Genomic DNA, 21274 nt, shown 5'->3' with positions numbered 1-21274 from the left:
CTCAAACACAACACTTGCATGCTGTACTATATTTACAGTGCTAACAAGTAGGGAATTTATCCTAGCCAGGTGACAGATAACATAATATTACTCACTAGGCATGAGAGTATTAAGTTTCTCACAAAGGCCACAGGAGCTGGCCTCCAGGGGGCCACCGTTATCTACAGTACAGTCATATTACTGGCTTTCTATCCTCGGAGACATAACCTCATCAATTGTTCCACTTCACCACCTCCCTTCTTTTTCTGTCTAATGGCAGTGTCACTCCAGTGTCACTAGCCTACCATACAAAGACTGGGTTGGCTCACAATCAGACATTTTGTGTGCTAATCCCCTTTTAAATTGCTGCTCTGAATTTCATTATGTAAGTAAAACTATGTGTGTGTGTGTGTGTGTGTGTGTGTGTGTGTGTGTGTGTGTCTTATGCACTGATGTAGGAAACTGGATGCATATTAATGTGAAAATGAGATACAGAAATTTTGAGGTTGTGTGCATGCAATGTATATTTGTGCATTGTAAATTATGCAGAAAACATAATGGTTCATTTTGAGTTCATAATTAATAAATTATGCCAATGTTCTGGCTAATTTACTTCAAAGGATGCCCCTATCGGCTCCAGTTAGAGCTGTTTATGGCATATAGGTTGTGGAAGCCCTGATGGCTAAGATGTGCTCCCAAGTCAAATTTCCACTTCATTTGTTTTTTTCTGCTTGGCGTCACATTAATTTTCACATTTTAGTTGGAAACAATTTACCTCAGCACATTTGTTTTGACTTTTGAGGCACGCTAGAAGGGTAACGTATGGAAAAACAATTAGCATGTTAAATAAACTTCATCTGTAAGGGGTTGATTTTCTTTCGTCCTTACCCTTCATGAGACCAAGTAAAAAAAATGGAGCTAAATGCTAAGAATTAGCATGCTACCCCATTTTCATCTGCATGAGCCAGTGAATTATGAAAAAGAAAATCACAGGATTAAATGCTAGTATGTAGTTAAAATGGATTTTAATGACAAAATGAATAAATCTAGCTGTCATTTATGCTTTTGTGCCTTGTACAAAATTATTCCAGCAGAGGGATTACTACAGCAATAGTTAATAATGCAGTGTAATACTTTAGACATTTGCAGGCACCAGGCTCAGTAACTACTCTGGTAAAATTCAATATTTTAGTGAATCAAAATTTCAAATGTCTCTCACTGCAGTATTTGTTCATTCATTCACTTAACAAAATGTGTAACATGCGCGAAAATGTCCACAGCAGGTAGTTAGATGCACTTCTGATAGAAATCCATTGAAGCATGGCTTCTATGGGCTCCTATGGCAGATTCAAGTACACTTTGTTTTAATGGAGCAATGTCTAATGTTCACTGGACAACAGGCTTTTAATACATCATTTGTGGTTCTCGCCCAGACGCACGGCTTCACTGGGAGTCAGTGAGTGCGTGGCAGGTGGGTTTTGTGTAGGGGGAAAAATGTCTCACTATTTATTGGACAGTATATTTTTTGTAAATGCATTTTTGTTCCGTCTGGACACACAGCTCATCCATATCATAACTGTGAGATCTCTCAAATGGGCTAAACCTAGTAACCAACTGGCAACCTTTGAAAAGGTAATGAAAATGATTGACATCTGAAATCTAAACATATCAGCACCAGTCAGTCAACAGCAGTCTCACAGAATGCTCAGATTTGCTGTAGGGGTCAGTTGAGTAGCAAGAACATAACAAGAAGTATGTTATTTTATCTTTGTAAACATTGTAAATAAATTGTAAGTATAAAGTTCTGTTTGATTATTTGCATTCATTTTGTCATCACTAACTTTTTTTCATTGAAATTTAGCTAGCTTTAGCTAGCTTTTTGGCATGCCATTGCTAACACTCTAATTTGTCGAGACTTTTTGGAAAAGTCTTTTGGTGCTCTTACTTATGAGAAGAGACTGACAGACCAGTGCGCATGACTGATTTAATTCAGAAGTCAGGGAGCAAAACCAGGTCCTTTCAGCTCTCTTGGTACAGTAAAGTTGATTGGCTGACTGGTAGTGATGTGACCAAACGCATGTACTGCTGGCTTTGTCTGCTGATGAAGCCCTTTCATCCCTCTCATAAAACAGAACACACAGATATATACTTCAATAACAGAGAGAAGAAATTTAATAGATGAGATCATTTTTTATTGCTAAAATGCTTTGTTATGTTGCAGAACACAGAAAAAATAAATGGAAATGGAAATTTGACTCGGAAGGGCACACTTTTTTTTTTTTTTTTAACTTTACCCGCCACATAATCTGTATATATATATATATATATATATATATATATATATATATATATATATATATATATATATATAACTTTACCCTCCACATACTCTCTCTCTCTCTATATATATATATATATATATATATATATATATATATATATATATATATAACTCCATGTAAATAAAATATAGTTATGTGTGAACATGCAATTCATGTGTCACAGTGACGCTTCTCTCTGCACCTCAGCACTTCTATGTTTTGTGCTCTACTGAAGCGATGCCTAGTTTGAAGTCAGATTAAAGAATTATATTGGCAATTTTACTCTGAAACCCTTAATAAAACCAACAGAATAAGACTCACAGTGTCTCGTCACAACACTTTCAGGGACACACCTCTGAGCTTCACCCAGTTAGCTTTTGCCTGAAGGATAGTTGATGCACAGCAGTGCAGAAGCATAAACCAACCTTTATTTACATCTGAGGGGTGCAATTCCTCACTACACGCATAACTCAACTCTGAATACAACCATAAAACTTAAACTGCACAGAGGAAAGAGTGAGAGAGAATCTAATGGAAATCTAATGGAGGGGTGCCTTTTCTCTGTATACAAACAAGTGTTTGTAAACAAACTTGTAAGTAAAGCACTTAGATATTGTGCAAGAAAGTGGGGAGGTGCCAGTTAAAATGTGCCATGAGATACTACTACTACTTCTACTATTACAAATACTACTACAACTAATAATAATAATAATAATAATAGTACAACATGGATGTTATGGTCAGGTGTCCACAAACCTTTGGCCATATAGTATGTGTTAATTAATGTGTGTTGCAATGCTATATATTTACATAGATAGAAAATACTTAAAAAAAAAAAAAATTCTCTGCTAAATCTCTCTCTCACTCTACCTGCTCCTCTGACTTCATCTCCTCCTTCTTATCTTATTGTCTGCTTTCCCTTCAGCATGGACGGGCAGAGTTTTCTTGGGAAGGAATCAATGTGAGTGCGTAGTTGACCTCTCCCTCTTCTCCACCTCTATTTTCTCTATCTCTTCCCCATTTCAATTTCTGTTTTACTAAGGAGTGCTTGTACATATTTCCTAAACATAAGGATCACTCTTTGGCAAATAAAGTAGTTTTCAGGTTGCAAATTTGCAAGGTTGCATAATTAACGTCACACAAAACTTAGAACTAGCCTGATATTTAATAAATTGGAAATAAAACAGAGTATTCTGCACAGTATGTACTAGTATGTATGGTCTGGTATTGTGTTGACAGTGTTTTTCTTCTTATTTTCTCACATTTCTGACCTTTGCTCTCCCAGAAAGATTTTTTGTTACAGTAGTTTCAGTAGTATCAGTGTATTAAAGGTAGTACTAGAAAAATAGATTCTTGTGGATTTAACTTGATTAATTTCACTGGATTTAATGTAATAGATATGTTCTACTATTGAATATACTGCTGGTTGAGATACTACTGTATACTGTGTGTACCATTATGAAATATGTTATGCACAATAGATCTTGTTATGTTTCATAAACATGAATATACTGTAGCACTGTATGAATAACTAGGTGTACTCATGTCTTTCTTTCTTTAATGCTCGTTCCTTCCTTTCTTCCTCCATATCTGCTATTCATATTCTCTCCTTGCAACATTTCTGTCTGCCAGCTGTCTATGGAGGACACCACCTCCATCTTGCCTCGTCTCAAACGGAACTCCAACGCCTATGGGATTGGAGCTCTGGCTAAGTCCTCTCTGTCAGGTGTGTCAGGTGTGTGTCTGTCCTGGTAGATGGTAACTGACCCCATGTTGGCTCCAGTGGAGGAGATGGTGAGTGGAGCCAACATGGCTGCCCCTGTGGGTCTTCCCTTCCCCCCTTCCAGTTTCACATCCTTCTGCCATTAATTAGTGCTTGTCAATGGCCACAGCTAGCCATTGATGAAAGCCCAATCAGATCCAACCAGAGCACAAACAATGGTTCATATAAGTGCACAACCCATTACCACAGATTTGCTGCTGGGAATTGTATTGTTTGGTTCTTCAATAGTGATGACAGTGTTGATGTAGTGTCTTTGTGGTTTTGTCCATTGTGCAAATGTGAGTTTACTGCAGTGTTGAGAATATTAATATTGTGTTGTGCTTCGTGTGTGACAGTTATACTGACTGATCATCTTTATCCTATGATGAAACCTTTCTATTCTCATGGGAATGGTCTCTTCCAGGATGTCCTCATCAACAGGACATGAGGAGTCACTAAATGGTTTGATGAATATGAACATTTTATAAATCATGGCCACAACCCAGATCTCAACCCAATTAAACACCAATGTGTTAGAGATCACTGTCCACTACCATCAAAACACCAAATGAGGGAATATCATTTGGATGAATTGTGCTCCAACCGTCCAGCACAGTTCCAGAGACGTTTAATCTATGCCTAAGTTTTATATGTGTGTGTGTATGTGTGTGTGTGTGTGTGTGTGTGTGTATGTGTGTGTGGGCATGTTTTTATATCTAGGGGGCCAAATGTCCCCACAAGGATAGATATATATGACAGCTTTTGACGAGATTCCCACGAGGAAAATTGCTTTCTAACAAAAAATACCGCTTTGATTAAATAAATAAATAAATAAATAAACTGAAATAACCTAACTGAAATGTTTTCTTTTGGTTACTGAGGTAAAGGTTAGGCTAAATTGTAGGCACAGCACTGATTAGCCTTGTTATTGGTTATATCAATGGAAAGTCCTCACAAGAATAGTTAGACTCCACTGGCATCATTTAACTTAACTGAAGTTGTATTAATGCTGTTTGGCAAGTACATGGATGCTTCAGGGTAATTAAACAGGGTTAAATATGGCTACACTAACACACACATTGACAATCATATATTTGTAGTTCTGTTTACATACATACTGGACAGCCAGGTTGTTTTTTACTTTCTGGGACTAGTGGAATTTTCCTAGCCAAACACTAATAGCAAAGTTGTCATCCCATGACTGTGACCTCATGTTTATCATCTATAAAAAGCCTCCTCTATGTCATGCTTGTCCTTGTTCCAATTCTCGTCATGCTTAGGAGTAGAAGCACGGATTCATGATGCTAAGAAGCGCTTAAAAATCCTTGTAAAAGATTGCTTAAAATTGATATGGTAAAATCTACACTGTCAAGGACAGGGCCAGCCGGTGGGTTTGTGAGGCCCTAGCGAGATCATGACAATGCGCTCCTAACACGTAATCAACACATAATCAACACAATGAATTGTTTCTTTTATTAAAAACTTCACAGAAAATACACTTTACTTATATATGCTGAAATCATTATTTACTGCAGTAGATACAGTATAAATTGCAGCTGTTGGCACACGTTCACACCGCAGGCAAAAGTGGTCCAAATCTGATTCACTGACCAAATCTGATTTTTTTGTTAGGCTGTTCACACTATGTTTTCGATGTGGCCTATATCTGACATTAGGCTGAACAGATCATGAAGTGTGTCTCATGATGCGTTGAAGTTCGCTGTAAAAAGGACATGTTATTCAGCCATGGCCACTTCTTTGGTTTGTGTCCTTGGCTTCTTTAAATTTTGCTTTTAAACTTTTAACTTACCTTTGGCACTGCAGCCAAGTTCTCCTATAGCCGTGTTTGGCCATTTCTTTTGAGATCTCTTCAAAAACAGAGCGGTTGCAATATGTGCCTTCTAATTTTGCATGTACAGCAACATCACCCAAATGTCTATGACGTCCGTTACCTCACTATCCTATCACTGAAATCCTCCATCACTGTTATCCTCCATCTTTCCTTCCTGGTAGCGCGAAATTATGACGAATGTCAAGTTAGATCGATGTAAAAGTCACATGAATTCCGATCTCCCTGTTCAAACAGAGGTGGCATTGCCACGTATTGGATGCATATCAGATTTTAGTACCATATATGAAAGTGGCCCAAATCGGAATTAAAAGTGTCAGATTCAATCAAAAGATTTTTTGCTGTTCACACAGCCATACCAGTAACACATCTGAATATCACATTGGAGACATCACTTTTAAACAAATTCATGATTTCAGATTGTTAAACCTGCTGAAGAATTGTCTGTTCTCACATTAATTAAATAAATTTGCAAATAGGGTTATGTTTAGCTATCATTCAATTTTACGACTTAGCTAACTTAGCTAGTCTTTTTACAAATGTCTCACTCTTCCTGAAGAAGGAACAACCAAGCAATCTAGCTAACGTTAGCTAATGAAAACTAATTGATAATCAGACTATAAACTGTCACAAAAAAACATTACCAGCTAACCTACATAGCTAACAAAATATCATACATTTTTTATCAACCTAATTAAAATGCAAGTTAACTTTGGAAATGATTTTGAGCAATGTAGCTAGCTAATACTTGATGCTGCTATCTAGCTAATGTTAACTCTAACCAACGAAGAAGAAATGACCTCTAGAAACTATAAAATAGAAACTATAAAGTTAACATTATATTGGCAATAAGATCTGTTTGAGAAAGAGGGAACTCGATAATGGCTGAGAAGTTTTGTCTTTGCAACGTGAGCTAGCTTCCAAGAGTTAGCATGCTCGCTATGTTTACTTTAGTGAGTGGTTTAGCCTTTCCCTAGCTAACAAGCACTCATAGAGATAGTAGCACTAATAAACTAATAACCAATATTAATCAACCTTAATATAACTTGATTTGAAGCAATATTTTTTTATTCAGCTTTCTTTTTTTCTGCTCTGGATGCATACTTTTTAAAAATGTTTTATTTTATTTTTTTTTACATTTACAAAACAGTAACAGCTGACAAAGAGGGGTTAAGGATGTTCATGGCACATCACTATACCAATCTGAATGTCAGTATCTAGCTAGCTTGAGCAAAACTCAGTTATGTGACATACTCAGTGAGTCAATACATTAACATTATGTGCATATAAGATACCTAGAAAGTAAGTTATATTGTTTTTTTTTTCTTTTTCACAATCATCACTATTTTGCAATCATTTCTGCATCTTGGAATATGTAAGGATTAAAATATGTTTAATATGTAACACAATAGATGACGGAGAATAAAAGACACCACGACGGGGCCTCCTTAGGTGGTTGAACAGGGCTCAGTATTAGCATACTATCATCTTAGAAATGAAAGCTGTGTAGCTAGGAACCACTAAAGGAGATCATTCTGTACAAACCATAGGGTATGGTATCAATGAATTTAGTGCATTTAATCCTCAATAAAATATAGAATTGAGAGACTGAGTGATTCTCATCTTCAGTAGAGAGCATTATCTCTACTTCAGTGATGGTGAATCAGCCCTCGAGTGATTTTTATTATAAAATAAGATCAGTATCAGCACTTGAGTGGATCTCACCCCAATAAGGATCAGCATCATAGTTGAGTGGCTTGAGTGGGAAAAAAAATGTTACAGAAAAATGTTTGTATGTTTTTAAAGAAAGTAAGAAGTGAAGTTTGACATCCAAAGTCTCTAGAAAAACTGTGGCAGATTCTCAAAGATGCATTGAAAAAATAATATCCTTGTAAAACTGCACAACTCCTCCAAAAAGTCACTCAGTTGATGTTTTGACGATGGTGGTAGAGAGTGCTATCTAACACATTGGTCCAAAACTACCATACGCATCCTCTTCTTCCTCCTTCGTGCCCTATGGATGGGTTATTGTCATGCTGGAAGAGGCCACTCCCATTGGGATATACTGTATATACTATATATAGATATCATCAGATCATCATATATATTTGTGTGTGTGTGGGTGTGGCAGCCAGGGAAAACCCTTCACATGGTGATATTTAACATGAAGCTATAGGTTATAAAAGGTTTTCCTGAACTGACGTATGTTTCTCTTTTGCATGTATACAACCATAAGGAAAGTTTAACCCCAACAGTTAAATCAGTCCATGTCTGGTCACAGCATTTGAACATGTTGTCTCTTGACTAGACTAATCATGGACAGGGAAATAATTGCTAATTAATTCAGTTTGTTCTGTTGACTAAATTTCTGGCTATTAATGTCTTTTCATTAGTTCACTCTGTCATCAGTACAGAGTGTGTAAGCACTTTGTTTTGATGCTGTGACATCGCAGATGCATTACGAACAATTTGTCAGCCAGTGTTTGTCATCTGATCCCAAACTGAATTGATTAGGCTTATGTGTGTTTCGCTCTGGCATGAACCTTGATCAAATTGTGAGACAAACACACATAGCTATCAAGGCATTAGATATGTTTAGACAGACTGACTGCATTTACTGCTGTGTTTCTTAAACTGGCTCCTTATTCAGCATGATCTTTGCAGGCAGACAAGCAAGGCATGGTTAGAAATAGATTAAATAGAAACATTTCCATGTCGTTTCGGTGAAATATACAGTATTTGTTTTCTTGAAGTAGAGGTGTCCTAGTACATTGCTGACAGAAAAACTGAAGTTTAGTCAATTTTAGATGTTTTCCAGAATTCAGTCAGAGTGACATCTGGTTTTTATGGGCAGCTGCACATATATTATTGGCAGAAAAACTTAAATTAGATAAAACGTTTTTTTTTTTTTGTTTTTTTTTGTAATTTTTGGCTGTTTCCAAAAATTCAGCCTCAGCATCATCCAATGGGTTTTCCCAGGCCATCTCTCTATCTTTCTCTCTCTCTCTCTCTCTCTCTCTCTCTCACACACACAGACACACACACACACACACACACACACATGCATACAGAGTTTTCTAGGTTTATCCAGAGAAAGGGGTGGAAAGGTGTTGCAACATGTTGCATTGCCACCTCGCTGCTCCAGGGTCCCCTTGAGGGTCATCTTGGGTCATCTTGGCTCGTGAGCTCAGAGTTACTCTCTGTGCAGAATTTCTCTTGTTCTCCCATGTAGGTTTCCTCCGGGTTCGCAGCTGGACAGGCTCTGGGTACATCACAACCACAGTAAAGTGGTTATTGAAGAAGAATTAATGATTACAGGGAAAGAAAGACTGTCCAACAAATAGAATATGTGTTTTGTTAATATCAGGTAGTTTATAAGAAGAATAAAATCATCAGGTGCACTAAGGTGGCTGCATAAAATCTGTGTTGACTTTTTCTTTTGAAGTATTCCACTATATTGTGTAATGCATTCTTTCTTTACTTTTTCAGTGATTTTTTTTATGTAAAGAAATCTTTAGATATTTCTTGCCATACTGTAACTATTATTATAGGAAAATGAATCTTGGTTTATTAAGCTGAGTAATAAATTCTGGGGAATAATGTGTCCAAAGTCAATTTTTCCTTCCTGTCTGTAAGGAAATGGAACAAATAAAAAAATTGTGTCAAAAGCCTGATAGCTGCTAGTGTCACCTTTTCCTTGCCAGAATCAATAATTCTGTTGCTAGCATTCTATAGGAGATAAAATAGAAAAGATGTAGGTCATAATATATCCACTTGTGACTCAATTATGGTAAAAAAGCAAAACAATCATTATTCATAATGCATTGCCTTGATACTCTCATTACCCTCCATTCAGAAGCATGCAGAACCACAGCTGTGTCCAAATTTCATGTACTACAGCACATCCTGCTAGTAGTTTTTTTTTCTCAGTAGGCAGGATTTAACATATTGATGGTAGACAATGTGAGCTCAGTCATGCAGTCACATGCAATATTCAACATGACAGAAGAATTATAACTATATTACAAAACAGTGTCTAGTAAAATATTCAGGTATAGCTACTACTTGATGTTTAATGCTTAATGTCTGTGTCTTTATGTAGGTGTGACCAGGTCCATGAAGGACAAGGTAACTAAACCCACAGCTATGGCTCAAGGCCGTGTAGCCCACATGATTGAGTGGCAGAGTTGGGGCAAACCATCTGCTGGGCCACTAGGGGGAGCAGGTCTTTCCAACCTGCACCGCGAGAGGGAACGAAGACTTGAGAATGACGCCTACAGTGACCTAAGTGACGGGGAGAAGGAGGCACGAATGGCTGCTGGTAAAACTGATTAATGAAAAGATTTTCAGAACATTCTTCACATTATTCACATTTTACACATTATGATCACATCAAATAAAGAAGAAATACTGATGGGAAAAGTTATATTTATTTTCTGAAATATGTGCTTATATTGAATATTGTGAATTCTTTTACTTATAGGGCTAGAAATACAGTTTGTGTAGTGACATATTGCAACTTTCCAGTCATATTAAACATCCACACTTCCATTTAGTAATTTAGCAAATGCTATAATTGAGTGATTTATAAAACGTGTGGTTAAACATGCAGTGATACAAAGCAACTAGAAAATCTGCAAGAATTAATAGATTAGAGATTAGTGCTTGTTTGTACAAGTGCCTAATTGGTGAAAACTAAGAGCTGTACTCCGAGTTGTGAACTTAATCAGGAGTTAATAGCACATCTGTATTCAGACCTCAGACATGACTACAGACTTGCGCACTTCTTGGACAGTGAATTGCACACTCGGGGTAGACTGTCTGACAGTTTCAGGTAACTGTAAAATGTCACCCTGAAATTAATGTTTCTGGGAATTGTACACTCTAAAAACTATGGAATGTCATTCAAAGGCAATATTAAATAAATAAATATAACACAAATTAATGAATCATATTATCCCTGTAAAGATCATGAAAAGTTTTGTCCTTTTTTCCCCTTTTTTCTGAGATTGCATAGATATCCTCTTAATCAGAGGTGTTGCTAATCTTATGGCCTGAATGTTATATGGATAAAATGATGAACAATACTCATTTAAAGTGAGCTATAAGTGTAGCAGATGAGTGCTTGGTCAGCTTATCTTTTACACCATCTGCATGCTTTCTTTTTAATATTGAATATAGTGAACTAAAAGCATAATATAGTAGGCTACATTGCACACACATTATGAAATCATGACATAAATTTAGTGTATTGTGACACATTCATTCCTTTTCAGTAGGAAAAGGAGAACATTCTACCACTTCACATACAGGTTTATTGACTTGTTGATTGTTTTCTTGTAACTGACAGTGTTAGTTTATTTGAGGTGGGAATTTCAGTGGAATGGGTGATTTGTTGATTTCTGTCATGAGTATAATTTTCAGATTAGCTTCAGATTTTGTTTCTTTTGTTTTAACAGGAGTGATGCAGCAATTTGCAATCTCTGAGGCCACATTGCTGGCCTGGAATTCTATGGATGGGGAGAGCTTCTGTGCTGACTCCAACCAGGGCAGTGTAGCACACCTCAGTGAAGTTAATCAGGAGAGCATTACCAGCAGAGGTAAGGATGATAAGCACATTGTAATGATCGCCTTATGATGATGTCATGTGTGCTCTCTCTCTCTCTCGTGCACCTTGCCGTGTGTGCGGATGTGTCGTACCACCGCTACATATTATAAGTGTAATATTTGATCTTTCATTCATTGACAACCGAATAATCTGTCAACCCTGTGTGAGTATATAGTAACCTACTGAAATAAATGAGAGACAGCATTATCTCTTTGAGTCCGGCTGAGTTATATCCACTTTTGTTCCTGAGGAAACCGTGAGAATCTATAACCCAATTCTTACAACATACTGTATGTTAGATATCATATGTTTGCAGTCATGACTGAAATCTGAGGCAAAACTCAACCTCACTCAACTCTCAGATCATATTAAATGAAGAATAAATTATTTGACAGAAAAGGTCCTTTTATTGCTATCATATTCTGCCTCAGGTCAGAAGGTGATAAATGACACCTGTTTAACATATTTTATTCAGTGTTTTCTTGAATATTCATTAGGAAAAGAGTAGTTATGTTAAGAGTAGTTTATTTAACTCCTAATAACTTTTTGTACGCATACAGAAGCATGGTGAGATCTACCAACAAAAGTAGAAAATAATGTAGGACACAGTTGTTGTTCTTCTATCAGCTGCCCCTGTTAGGGGTCACCACAGCGGATCACTGGTCCGCATATCTGATTTGGCACAGCGTTTTCATGCCGGATGCCCTTCCTGATGCAACCCTCCCCAATTTTATTTGGGCTTGGGATCAGCACTGGGAGTGCAGTCATGTGCAACCCCAGTGGCTGGGGTTGGTTCCCTGGCTGGGAATTGAACCCAGGCCACATTGGTGAGAGCGCCATGGCCTAACCACTAGTCCTCCAGGGACCCGTACAATGAGAGGATACAGTATTTGTAATAAATATTGCTGTCATACAGCCATGTTTCAAATTCTTCTTCTCACCTTGTACACATGTACACCATATGGAGCCATCCTCCTTGCAGCTACAGGGTAACCTTTCCTCCAAAATGGAGGATAGCCTCCTTTCATTGCTTCAGCCTCAGTAAGTGTATTTTATACTATATTGCGAGCATTTTTCTAATGAGACACTATGGTACTCTGTGGCATCCGCTAGTTTTGAGTTGACTTTCCCATGTTAGCATTACTAGCCTTGTTAGTTATCGCTCACTGTGTTTTTCGCTAGTTATCTCTATGAACTTGGTCAGTGCTATTGCTCAGTAAGCAGAACTCATGTCTCCTTCTGCTTCACCCCTCTTTCTCTTGACATGTTGAGCTCTCCCTCAGTCTTATTTGCTCCGAGTAGGGCACATCTGCCACTGTCTGGTTGGCCAATGGAGTTATGGTTCCTTGCTGCTAGCATTAGTTGACTGTTTTTTCCCACCATGCATTGTTCACTATTGAACCTGCTATGTTAGCTGCATTTCTGTAGCTGGAGTCAGTTTTCCCTCCAGACTTTGGACACTGAGTGGTTAACTGAAGCATCCAGTGTCTGAATCCCCCAAAAGCTGGAGACAGGCACCAGTTATGCCTTAGAATTGACCATGATAATTGAGTATTGTCTGGCTCGAACATCCCCTGTGCTGACAGCTAATTTATACTGTGATTCAGTATACTGTGATACCACAGCCAAAACAGCTCACTAGTCTCAAACGCCCATACCTGGCAACAACTTTAAACATTGCAAGAAGCCCAGGAAGCAATGAGTTGTGAGTTATTTTGTAGGCAAATTAACAACATGGCTGATCAATGATTTAGGAGATGAGAAAGCACAAAATAGATCTCAGTCCAATGATTAGTCATCCTCGCTGCTTGTCAGAGGAGAAGAGTAAAGATGTTATGTCTATAGCTGCATCAGGGTGATTCTTCCAGGCTGATAATGACGTAGAAGTTGAACTGACATGTTCAACTCCAGCCTCAGCAACACCCATAAATCCAGGTTGATGGAATTCACACTACCTCAGCTACCTTGCTACCTTTATAGGAGGCTTTGGACAGACAAAGGCAACAGTGCCTGAACTAATATGAGGGATCACAAGCAGCTCGGGTCTCCCTAGATGAATGTCCAGGTGCATGCTGCTTAAGCACTGAATGTAGATGCACTAGTGAGAGCTTAATGCCTTGCATGTGGAAAAGATTGTTCCAGTTTACAGAAGTTGATCCCTCTTTGGGAACACTGTTTAACACCTTGCTCCTAGCAGTGGTAGGAGGCCAGGATATGGGGCCAGGTTAGTACGATCCTCTCTGCCAGACATGTGCAAATCGACCCTCTGTGCCAAGGTTGCACTTTGGCTCTACTGCCAAAGAAGCCATGGAGAGGTTTCAGAATCACGAAACCAGAACAGCCAAATGGACTATTCATGTTCCAGCACCCCTGAATGCCCCTGTCCATCTTGTGGGACAGGCCCTAAATAAGTGTCCCCACCACCAAATGGTGCCATGGAGCACATCCATGCAGTGCAAGGACTGGCGGAACACTTCACAGCTATAAATATTGCCCATTGGGCAGTGTCTACGTCAGATCAGGTGGTCCTGATAACAGTCACAAGCTGGAACTGAAATGGACTTAATTTGGTACATGTCATGAATCTATAAAAACAGCCCATAGTATTGAATTGGGAGGGGATCAATATAGCTGCCATCAGAAGTGACTTAATTAGTTGAACAGAGTTGACCTGTGTGCAATTAAAGTGTCAGATGATCTCACTACAAATATACCTTTTCCTGGAAAGCCCCAGAGTGTGTTAGTGAACATAGAAAGAGTAAGCATGATGATGACCAAGGAGCTTGCAAATCAATTCCAGGACAAAATTCTGGAAAGGTTTCAGTCAAGGTTTGGTTATTAAAAAAAAAAAAACTCATCAAAAAACATCCTGCAGAGCATTAGACCATTAAATCTACATGGTGTCCCAAAAGACTCCATACTTGAGGACTGTGTTTGCCAGCACCATGTCGGTTGTGCCTTCGTCAGTGGATGTTTGTGGATGTCCAATTCTCAGTTGGTCCGCAACACTTCCAGTCTTTTTGAATTTGTTAATAAGTTTAGAAGCAGTGTGGTGTGTGATGAGCTCGCCATGTTTCCTTTTAAAGTCCATAACAACCTTGCGACAGCTTCCTGATCCAGCCATGAAAATGACTTCAGTACGTTCTTCTTTTGTCAAAAGCATCTTAAAGGGTTTCTGGGAAAAAAATATAAATTTTGGAATACATTTTGCTAAAAAGTGTTAATTTCCCCTATGTATGGAGACGTTTGGGACACCCTGTATTATTAAAAATTGGAAAGAAAGTCATTGCACAACTATGACTCAGCCTGGAGGAGGTCGTCCACAAACAGTCAGTGACTGAAGGAGGAGGGCTTTTAACCAGAGAAGCAACCAGGAGGTAATTCTGAAGGCCCTGGAAAGGTTAAATTTAATTGTATTATTATTCATACACATAAAGGACAAATTGAAATTGTCCTTTAATGTGAATTTAGATTATTTTATATTATTTATGTACTTTGGTTGAAATTGCCATTTTGTTACTGCCTAGGCCACTCTAGCACTAGATAGTACATACTATCGTTTAACTCCTGATTTTTCAGCAGGGTCTTAAAGAAACCACACGTGGCCATTCTGAATGTAGATAGAAGTTCATTCCACCACTGAGGAGCTAGGAGCTAAGACCTGAGTTCAGCTTTGGGGGGGTGGGTGGTTATGGGGTCACATGAGGGAAGTTGTGGGAGTCACCTGGGAGGTTATGAACCATGTGAGCAGAAGCATTCTGAATGCTCTATAAGGTACATATCACATACGACGTAAGACCTGTGAGGAAAGTTTTGCAGTAATCAAGCCTAGAAATAATTAGAGCTTGTATAAGAAGCTAAGCTTGTGTTTATTACATGAATTTACTGATGGCAAATTTATTATCTTCCCCAGTGAGTGTTTTTGGCCATGGCCAAGATTGGCTCTTCTTGCATTCAGTTTGTCAGTGCTTTAATCAGCTAATCTTTAGGTTATTACTTTTTAAAATTATGTTTAAATAAATGTTTTTTCTGTCAGTGCTTCGAACTCTGTTTGTTCCGGACACCTAGTGATGTAGACGCCAGCATCTACAGTCTGACTACTAAAATAGCTTTTGTACAAAGACTATAGCGACAAACAAAAGCTGCATGTCATCTTTAAATAAATTATTTCATAGTCTCATCAGCCTAATTCTCAATAACTGAAAAGTAATTTGCGACATCATTTTTACCATAAAAATCATGTTCCAAGAAGACAACAATAAAATACAGCTGACTGGTTAAAAACAACAGTTTAATCGTACGTTATTTTGTTTATTTAGTAAAATGAAACATTTTTAAACCTTGATATATTTTGGTACATGTTTGTCCTTTCATTTAAATAAATAGGTATTCATGTGCAGTGCTTTTGGGACAGCAAGACTTGAATTGAATTAGTAAAAAAAAAAAGAAAAGAAAAGAAAGAAAACAGGAAATTACCATATTTCACCCTCTGAGCAAAGGGTTAATCATTAATGAATATTTGCAGTTGCATGCAGGCTTGCCTCATACATGCAATCTTTTTGGTCAAGACCAAAATTCACTCGCAGTTTAATGAGCCCATTCGAGTTCATTCAATCAGCTGGATATGTCCAGCATTTCAGTGCATGCAGTAGTAGTCTGTGTGGGGCTGAGAAGAAGTCAAGAAGTTTTGTATATCTGCAGTCCTAATTTATTCTGTTTACTTTGTTTTTCACTGATACTGCTTCTTGGCAAATTGACCGGTTTAGGTCTTATTTTATTTAGAGCATGGAAATGTGGAAAAGCCAAAAAATTTTTTAAAAAAAGCTATTGCAGGAGTGGATGAGCAGAAATGATTAATTTTTCTGAGACTGAAACAGAGTTAACACAGATATTGAGAAACAACATATTGAAATTACTCCATGATATATTAATATTAATACTGCATGAAATTAATATTAAATTAAACTCAAGTTTTTTGAGGTTATAAACCAAACAAAGTACATTTTCATGTATAATTTATTGTTTATTGTTGATAAGCGGAATCGGCCCCTCATTTGTATTTAATCCAAATGCAATGACCAAAGAACTCTTTTCTCTTTATCGCCTTTTCTGTTTACTTCTTTGCACTCTAGATCAGCCTTTGCACCATTCATCTGCAGAAGTGTGGCCTCACACCTATGTGTCCCAGGGTCTGTACTGCCTTTCATCCTCTGATGCCTGGGAGCCAATCAGCAATGAGCTATCAGGCATGGCGTCTCCTGCTGCTGGCTCCTACATAGCTAGTGGGGCTTCTGGAGAAGGCTATGATTGCTCCACCCACTATCTGTCCCAGCAGCAGCTTGCACTTCAGCAGCAGAGCCACTTACAGCAGCTGCAGCAGATGCAGCAGTACCAGCAGCAGCAACTCATGCAGTACCAGCAACAGGTTAGAACAATTCAAATATATCATGCAGTACTACAAGCAACTGATCTTAAAGGGAACAGTTGCAATACCAGTGCTAGTGCAACACAAAAGCTATCAATTTACAAACTATATAGTACATGCACTAGAGCGTTACAGCTGTCTAATAGTTGTTTTGAATAAATCTGCAACAATATAATCAGCTTTTTGATATGGTATTTAATTTATTTGGCCAACATTTTTTGTCTTAATCTGTGTTTCTTCCAGTCACTGGAACATCGGCTACACAGCACCTCCCATTCTTTGCAAGCTACGCCCAATAGCACCATTCATAGCTTGGGTCCACCCACTCATCCACGACTGGCTGATTTGTGGGCAGCAGCACAAGTGGAGCCACATCAGATGGAAATAATGGGACACATGAACATAACCTTGGCAGAAATGGGCACGCCGGAACCATATGGTGAGGAATTTGTTACAGAAAATGAGTGCATCCCTGAGCAACAAGAGGAGGAGGAAGCCAAGGTGTGTTCTTAGCAATTTTTTAATTAAAAAAGTATATTGTAATAGTCTGTATATTACAGTGTAACCCATATTGTATTTGCTCTACAGAGGAGTGACTTAAAATAACTTTGGCCAGGGGTATACAGACATTCCAAAGTTTACACATTCCACATTTTAACATCAGAGTATGCTGCTATGAGATATCACTCAAAAATACTTAAACAATCCAGTCTTTTTTCCCTAATAAAAATGGCAGATGAGTCAATCGACATGTGAATCTAGAATAACTCTTCTGACTCACACCCTGGAAGCCCCGCCCTCCTTCCCCACATCTAACATTAGTAATTTCTCATCTCCTGATCTTCCTGCTTGAAAGATGTGCTGATGCAGCATCCTCACTTTCTGTCAATGTAAATGGGGAATGTTTTAAGTTCATTAAGTGAAATAAAATCTATCAATATGTGTTCAACTTCGCTATCATTAGTCAAGTATATACTTTATTAATATACTTAATAAATATAGTTACCTGATGTACTTAACATCAGGTAACTATATTTATTAAGGACGCAACAAAAAAAATTTTCAGCCATAAATTGTCAAAAATGGCAATTTTTTCGGCCAGGAAAGAAATAAAATAACTAAAAGAAAAGATTAATCCTTTGCTAGAGTATATTGCCGTTCCATTCTGCTGGCAGAATGGAAACTGACTTATTGGACATTTTCAATCAATATAAACAAATGAATTATTTAATCGCTGCAAGTCTGTTATAAGGTTAGTCAGGACACTGTTGGGTTTCTGTGTGTAGAGTATCGTGACTGTGTTGAGCTGCTGGTGAGCAGGGTGATGGGAAAGGGGAGAGATGTGAGCCCCCTGCTGAGCAAACAATTCACACCTCTCCACAATAACATTGGTACAGAGATAAAACAAACAGCACAACTACTTTTTTGACAGTAAAACATGGTACACAACTGCCACAATAATATTATAACATTTACACCTTGTAGGCTAGGTAAAAAAAAGAAATACTTATGAAAACTGTGTCTACTTTCATATGAGCCATTAACTACTACTGTGGAGTGTGACATCACAAATAAATTCAATACTGAACACAGGCAGCCCCAAAACAAGTCAAAATTTCATTTTTGGACTATGGTAAAAAGAGTTAAATAGGCCTACAGCAAAGTGTAAAATCTAAGACATTTCAAATAATTTTAATGGTAATCATTAGAAGGTAATTAAAATGCTTCTTGCTCTTCACAGCCATGCTCAAACAGCGCAGTCAAGCTCAATGAGGTAGAAAGTGAAGTGTGCGTATATACAGGGTTTTACAGTAACCAGCAGACAGAGGAAGACAGTGTAAATGCAAGCAAATCCTTGATCATAAACCAAAAAGAGCAAAAATGGCCAAAACAAACAAACACTAGACTGTATATAAACTATAAATAAGGACTTTGGAGAAAACTAGGAACTAGGCTATGAGATAAATATTACTTAGAAAGAACGTTGCAAAGACCTGTTGTGGTGTGGAAACAATGCATGGCTATTCATTTCAGATTGTGTTCTTAGATATGGAAGGGAAGACGGAAACAACAGTTACAGTAACAGTTGTTTTGGTGATAATAATCAGGTGGTTTTCTTTTCTCAACGGTCTTATTCAAGGAGGATGACGTCACATTAACATTGGAACCTGAGGCAATGTCCATGGTGCCAGTTTTGACCTCACAGCCTCATAGAGAGGGTCCAGTGCCTGGTTGTGTGAGCCCACCCCTGTCACACGCAGAGCCAATGCCTGAGCACATGGCCTTCGAGGTCACATCCTGCATCATCCAATCCCTGGAAGAGAAGGAAGAGGAAGTGGAGGAAGGGGCTGTGGTTGTCGTGGCGACCAATTAACAGCTTTTTTCAGGAGGGTCACTAAGGAAGAGTTTCAAAAATGGGACCGTCTTTACTGAAATAATCAACTAATTACACTAATGTATAACCACCCAAACCCAAGGTGTATGTTCTCATTTTTTTGTCAATCAAACAGGAGGACTCCGCAGTGAGATGCAATGATTTATATGTTCTTAAAAGTGATAAAGGATATAATTATAAAACTGCATTCTTTAAATGCAGGGACACACTAACAGACATGATAAGAGCAGAGATGTAGAGATGAAACTATGTGATATGTTGACCAGGGGAAGGACACGTTTAAAAGAAACTAAAGAAAACAGTGCAATACATACAAACATACAAAGACAACCAAAAGAAAGTGCATGCATTCTGAATATTTAAGTGACTGAATTACCAGTATACATATAGTAATAACTGAAATTGATTTTTGTAATAAAATTAAAAGCCAACAAAATATGATGTATTTCTATGTACATACAATATGTATGTTTCTATGTATGTGTGTGTATGTTGGTATGACTGTATGATTGCATGTATGTATAAAGGTATATTCTCAAAACCATTATCTGTTTATTCACCATTTGGCAATAATGTTGTGTGAAGTGTCTCCAATGTATTTTACTTTCAGCAGCCACACACGCACACACACACACACACACACACACACACACACACACACACACACACACACACACAAGCTCTTTAAATAAGCAAGCACAATACTGCCCAAATGGAAACAGTGCTATACTTTTCAACACCTATACATATAAGACTTATGCACTATTATGACTATAAAAGAATGTATGGTCTTTTGGTTGGCGACTACATTTTTTGTTCCATTAGGTCTTTTCCAAAATCTTTCACTGTATTTTTTTTTTTTTAACTCATGGGTTTTCTGTTTTTTATTTATTTATTTATTTATTTAATTTTTTTTGCATAATATTGATAATCACAATTATTTGACTGGACAATTAAAGCTGGAAGTTCAGATACAGCTTCCATCGCCCATCAGTCTCAATATAAAACCTGCAGAATGAGTGATTTGTTAGACCAGAACAGTGTAATGAAAGACAGAACACATTCTTGCACACAGTAGTTGACATTGTCTGGAAAAGTTACCAAAGGATACTTTAACCTCCAGAGTAACACCAAACAGATGTGAAGCTGAGTTTATATGTATATATATATATATATATATATATATATATATATATATATATATATATATATATATATATATATATAAAGTAGTGCTAAAATTAGGCATAAAATAAACACAGTAAAGTCAGTTAACTAATTTACTCATACTGTGATCATTTCAATCATTTGAAAAAAAAAACAAACAAACTGAAGTATTGATAAATTTTGCATTATAAATTATAACTATAAATTGTGCATTATTTTATTGTCGAGACAGACCGGATGACTGTGGACATAATAGATGAAACTGAAGGAAAGAAGGTGCTATTAATTGATTGTAGGCTTTGTTCTAATTATTTGAAGAGTTTGTTGTTTACTAGGTGGATAATAGACAAGGAATAATTCTCTCTAATGCAGGGTTAATCCTGTGTTTAAATAGTAATAAAGTCCATTATGCAACTTGAGCAACATTTTTTTAATAACTAAAGTATTATACAAAATAAAAATGTCTAGAAGGTGGGAAAAGGCTTTATGAAGATGGTAATATTGTAATGGGAATGGAGAGATGTCATATATGCATTATTACTACCTTACATAAGAGAAATTTGATAGATTGATTGTTTAGTTTTGGTTTAGAAAGGGAGATTTAAACCATGACCCTATAAAAAGAACTTACATTCTAAAACAGCAAGTGATATAAGTGACCTGTTATGATAGTGGATATCATGCTCCAACCTATGTGTATATTTTTATGTGTTGTAAATAAAAACCTTACTGTGAGTAACTCGCACTGTATGATTAGAAGTTGTCAAA

At 37.4% G+C, this 21274-nt stretch overlaps 1 protein-coding gene across 6 annotated transcripts in view; it reads left to right on the top strand.

Moving 5' to 3' along the window:
* Nucleotides 1-19883, top strand: part of fam131ba (family with sequence similarity 131 member Ba) — a 37986-nt gene extending 18103 nt beyond the window's left edge. For 2 of the 6 annotated variants that reach the window (XM_026928399.3, XM_026928397.3), the window contains 7 exons: nt 3226-3261; nt 3933-4035; nt 10014-10232; nt 11371-11511; nt 16652-16944; nt 17188-17445; nt 19085-19883. In XM_026928399.3, coding sequence (XP_026784200.2) covers nt 3226-3261; nt 3933-4035; nt 10014-10232; nt 11371-11511; nt 16652-16944; nt 17188-17445; nt 19085-19318 — 1284 coding nt within the window. In that variant the 3' untranslated portion in view covers nt 19319-19883. The remainder of the gene's footprint in view (nt 1-3225; nt 3262-3932; nt 4036-10013; nt 10233-11370; nt 11512-16651; nt 16945-17187; nt 17446-19084) is intronic. The other 4 variants (XM_026928398.3, XM_053231551.1, XM_026928400.3 and 1 more) reach the window with 4 other exon arrangements.
* The last annotated feature ends 1391 nt before the right edge of the window (nt 19884-21274 follow it).

This window comes from Pangasianodon hypophthalmus, chromosome 29, assembly GCF_027358585.1.
Source record: "Pangasianodon hypophthalmus isolate fPanHyp1 chromosome 29, fPanHyp1.pri, whole genome shotgun sequence".
In the NCBI taxonomy this organism is placed as follows: Eukaryota; Metazoa; Chordata; class Actinopteri; order Siluriformes; family Pangasiidae; genus Pangasianodon; species Pangasianodon hypophthalmus.
The sequence above is the reverse complement of the archived record's forward strand: the minus strand, read 5'-3'. Positions and strand labels throughout refer to the sequence as shown.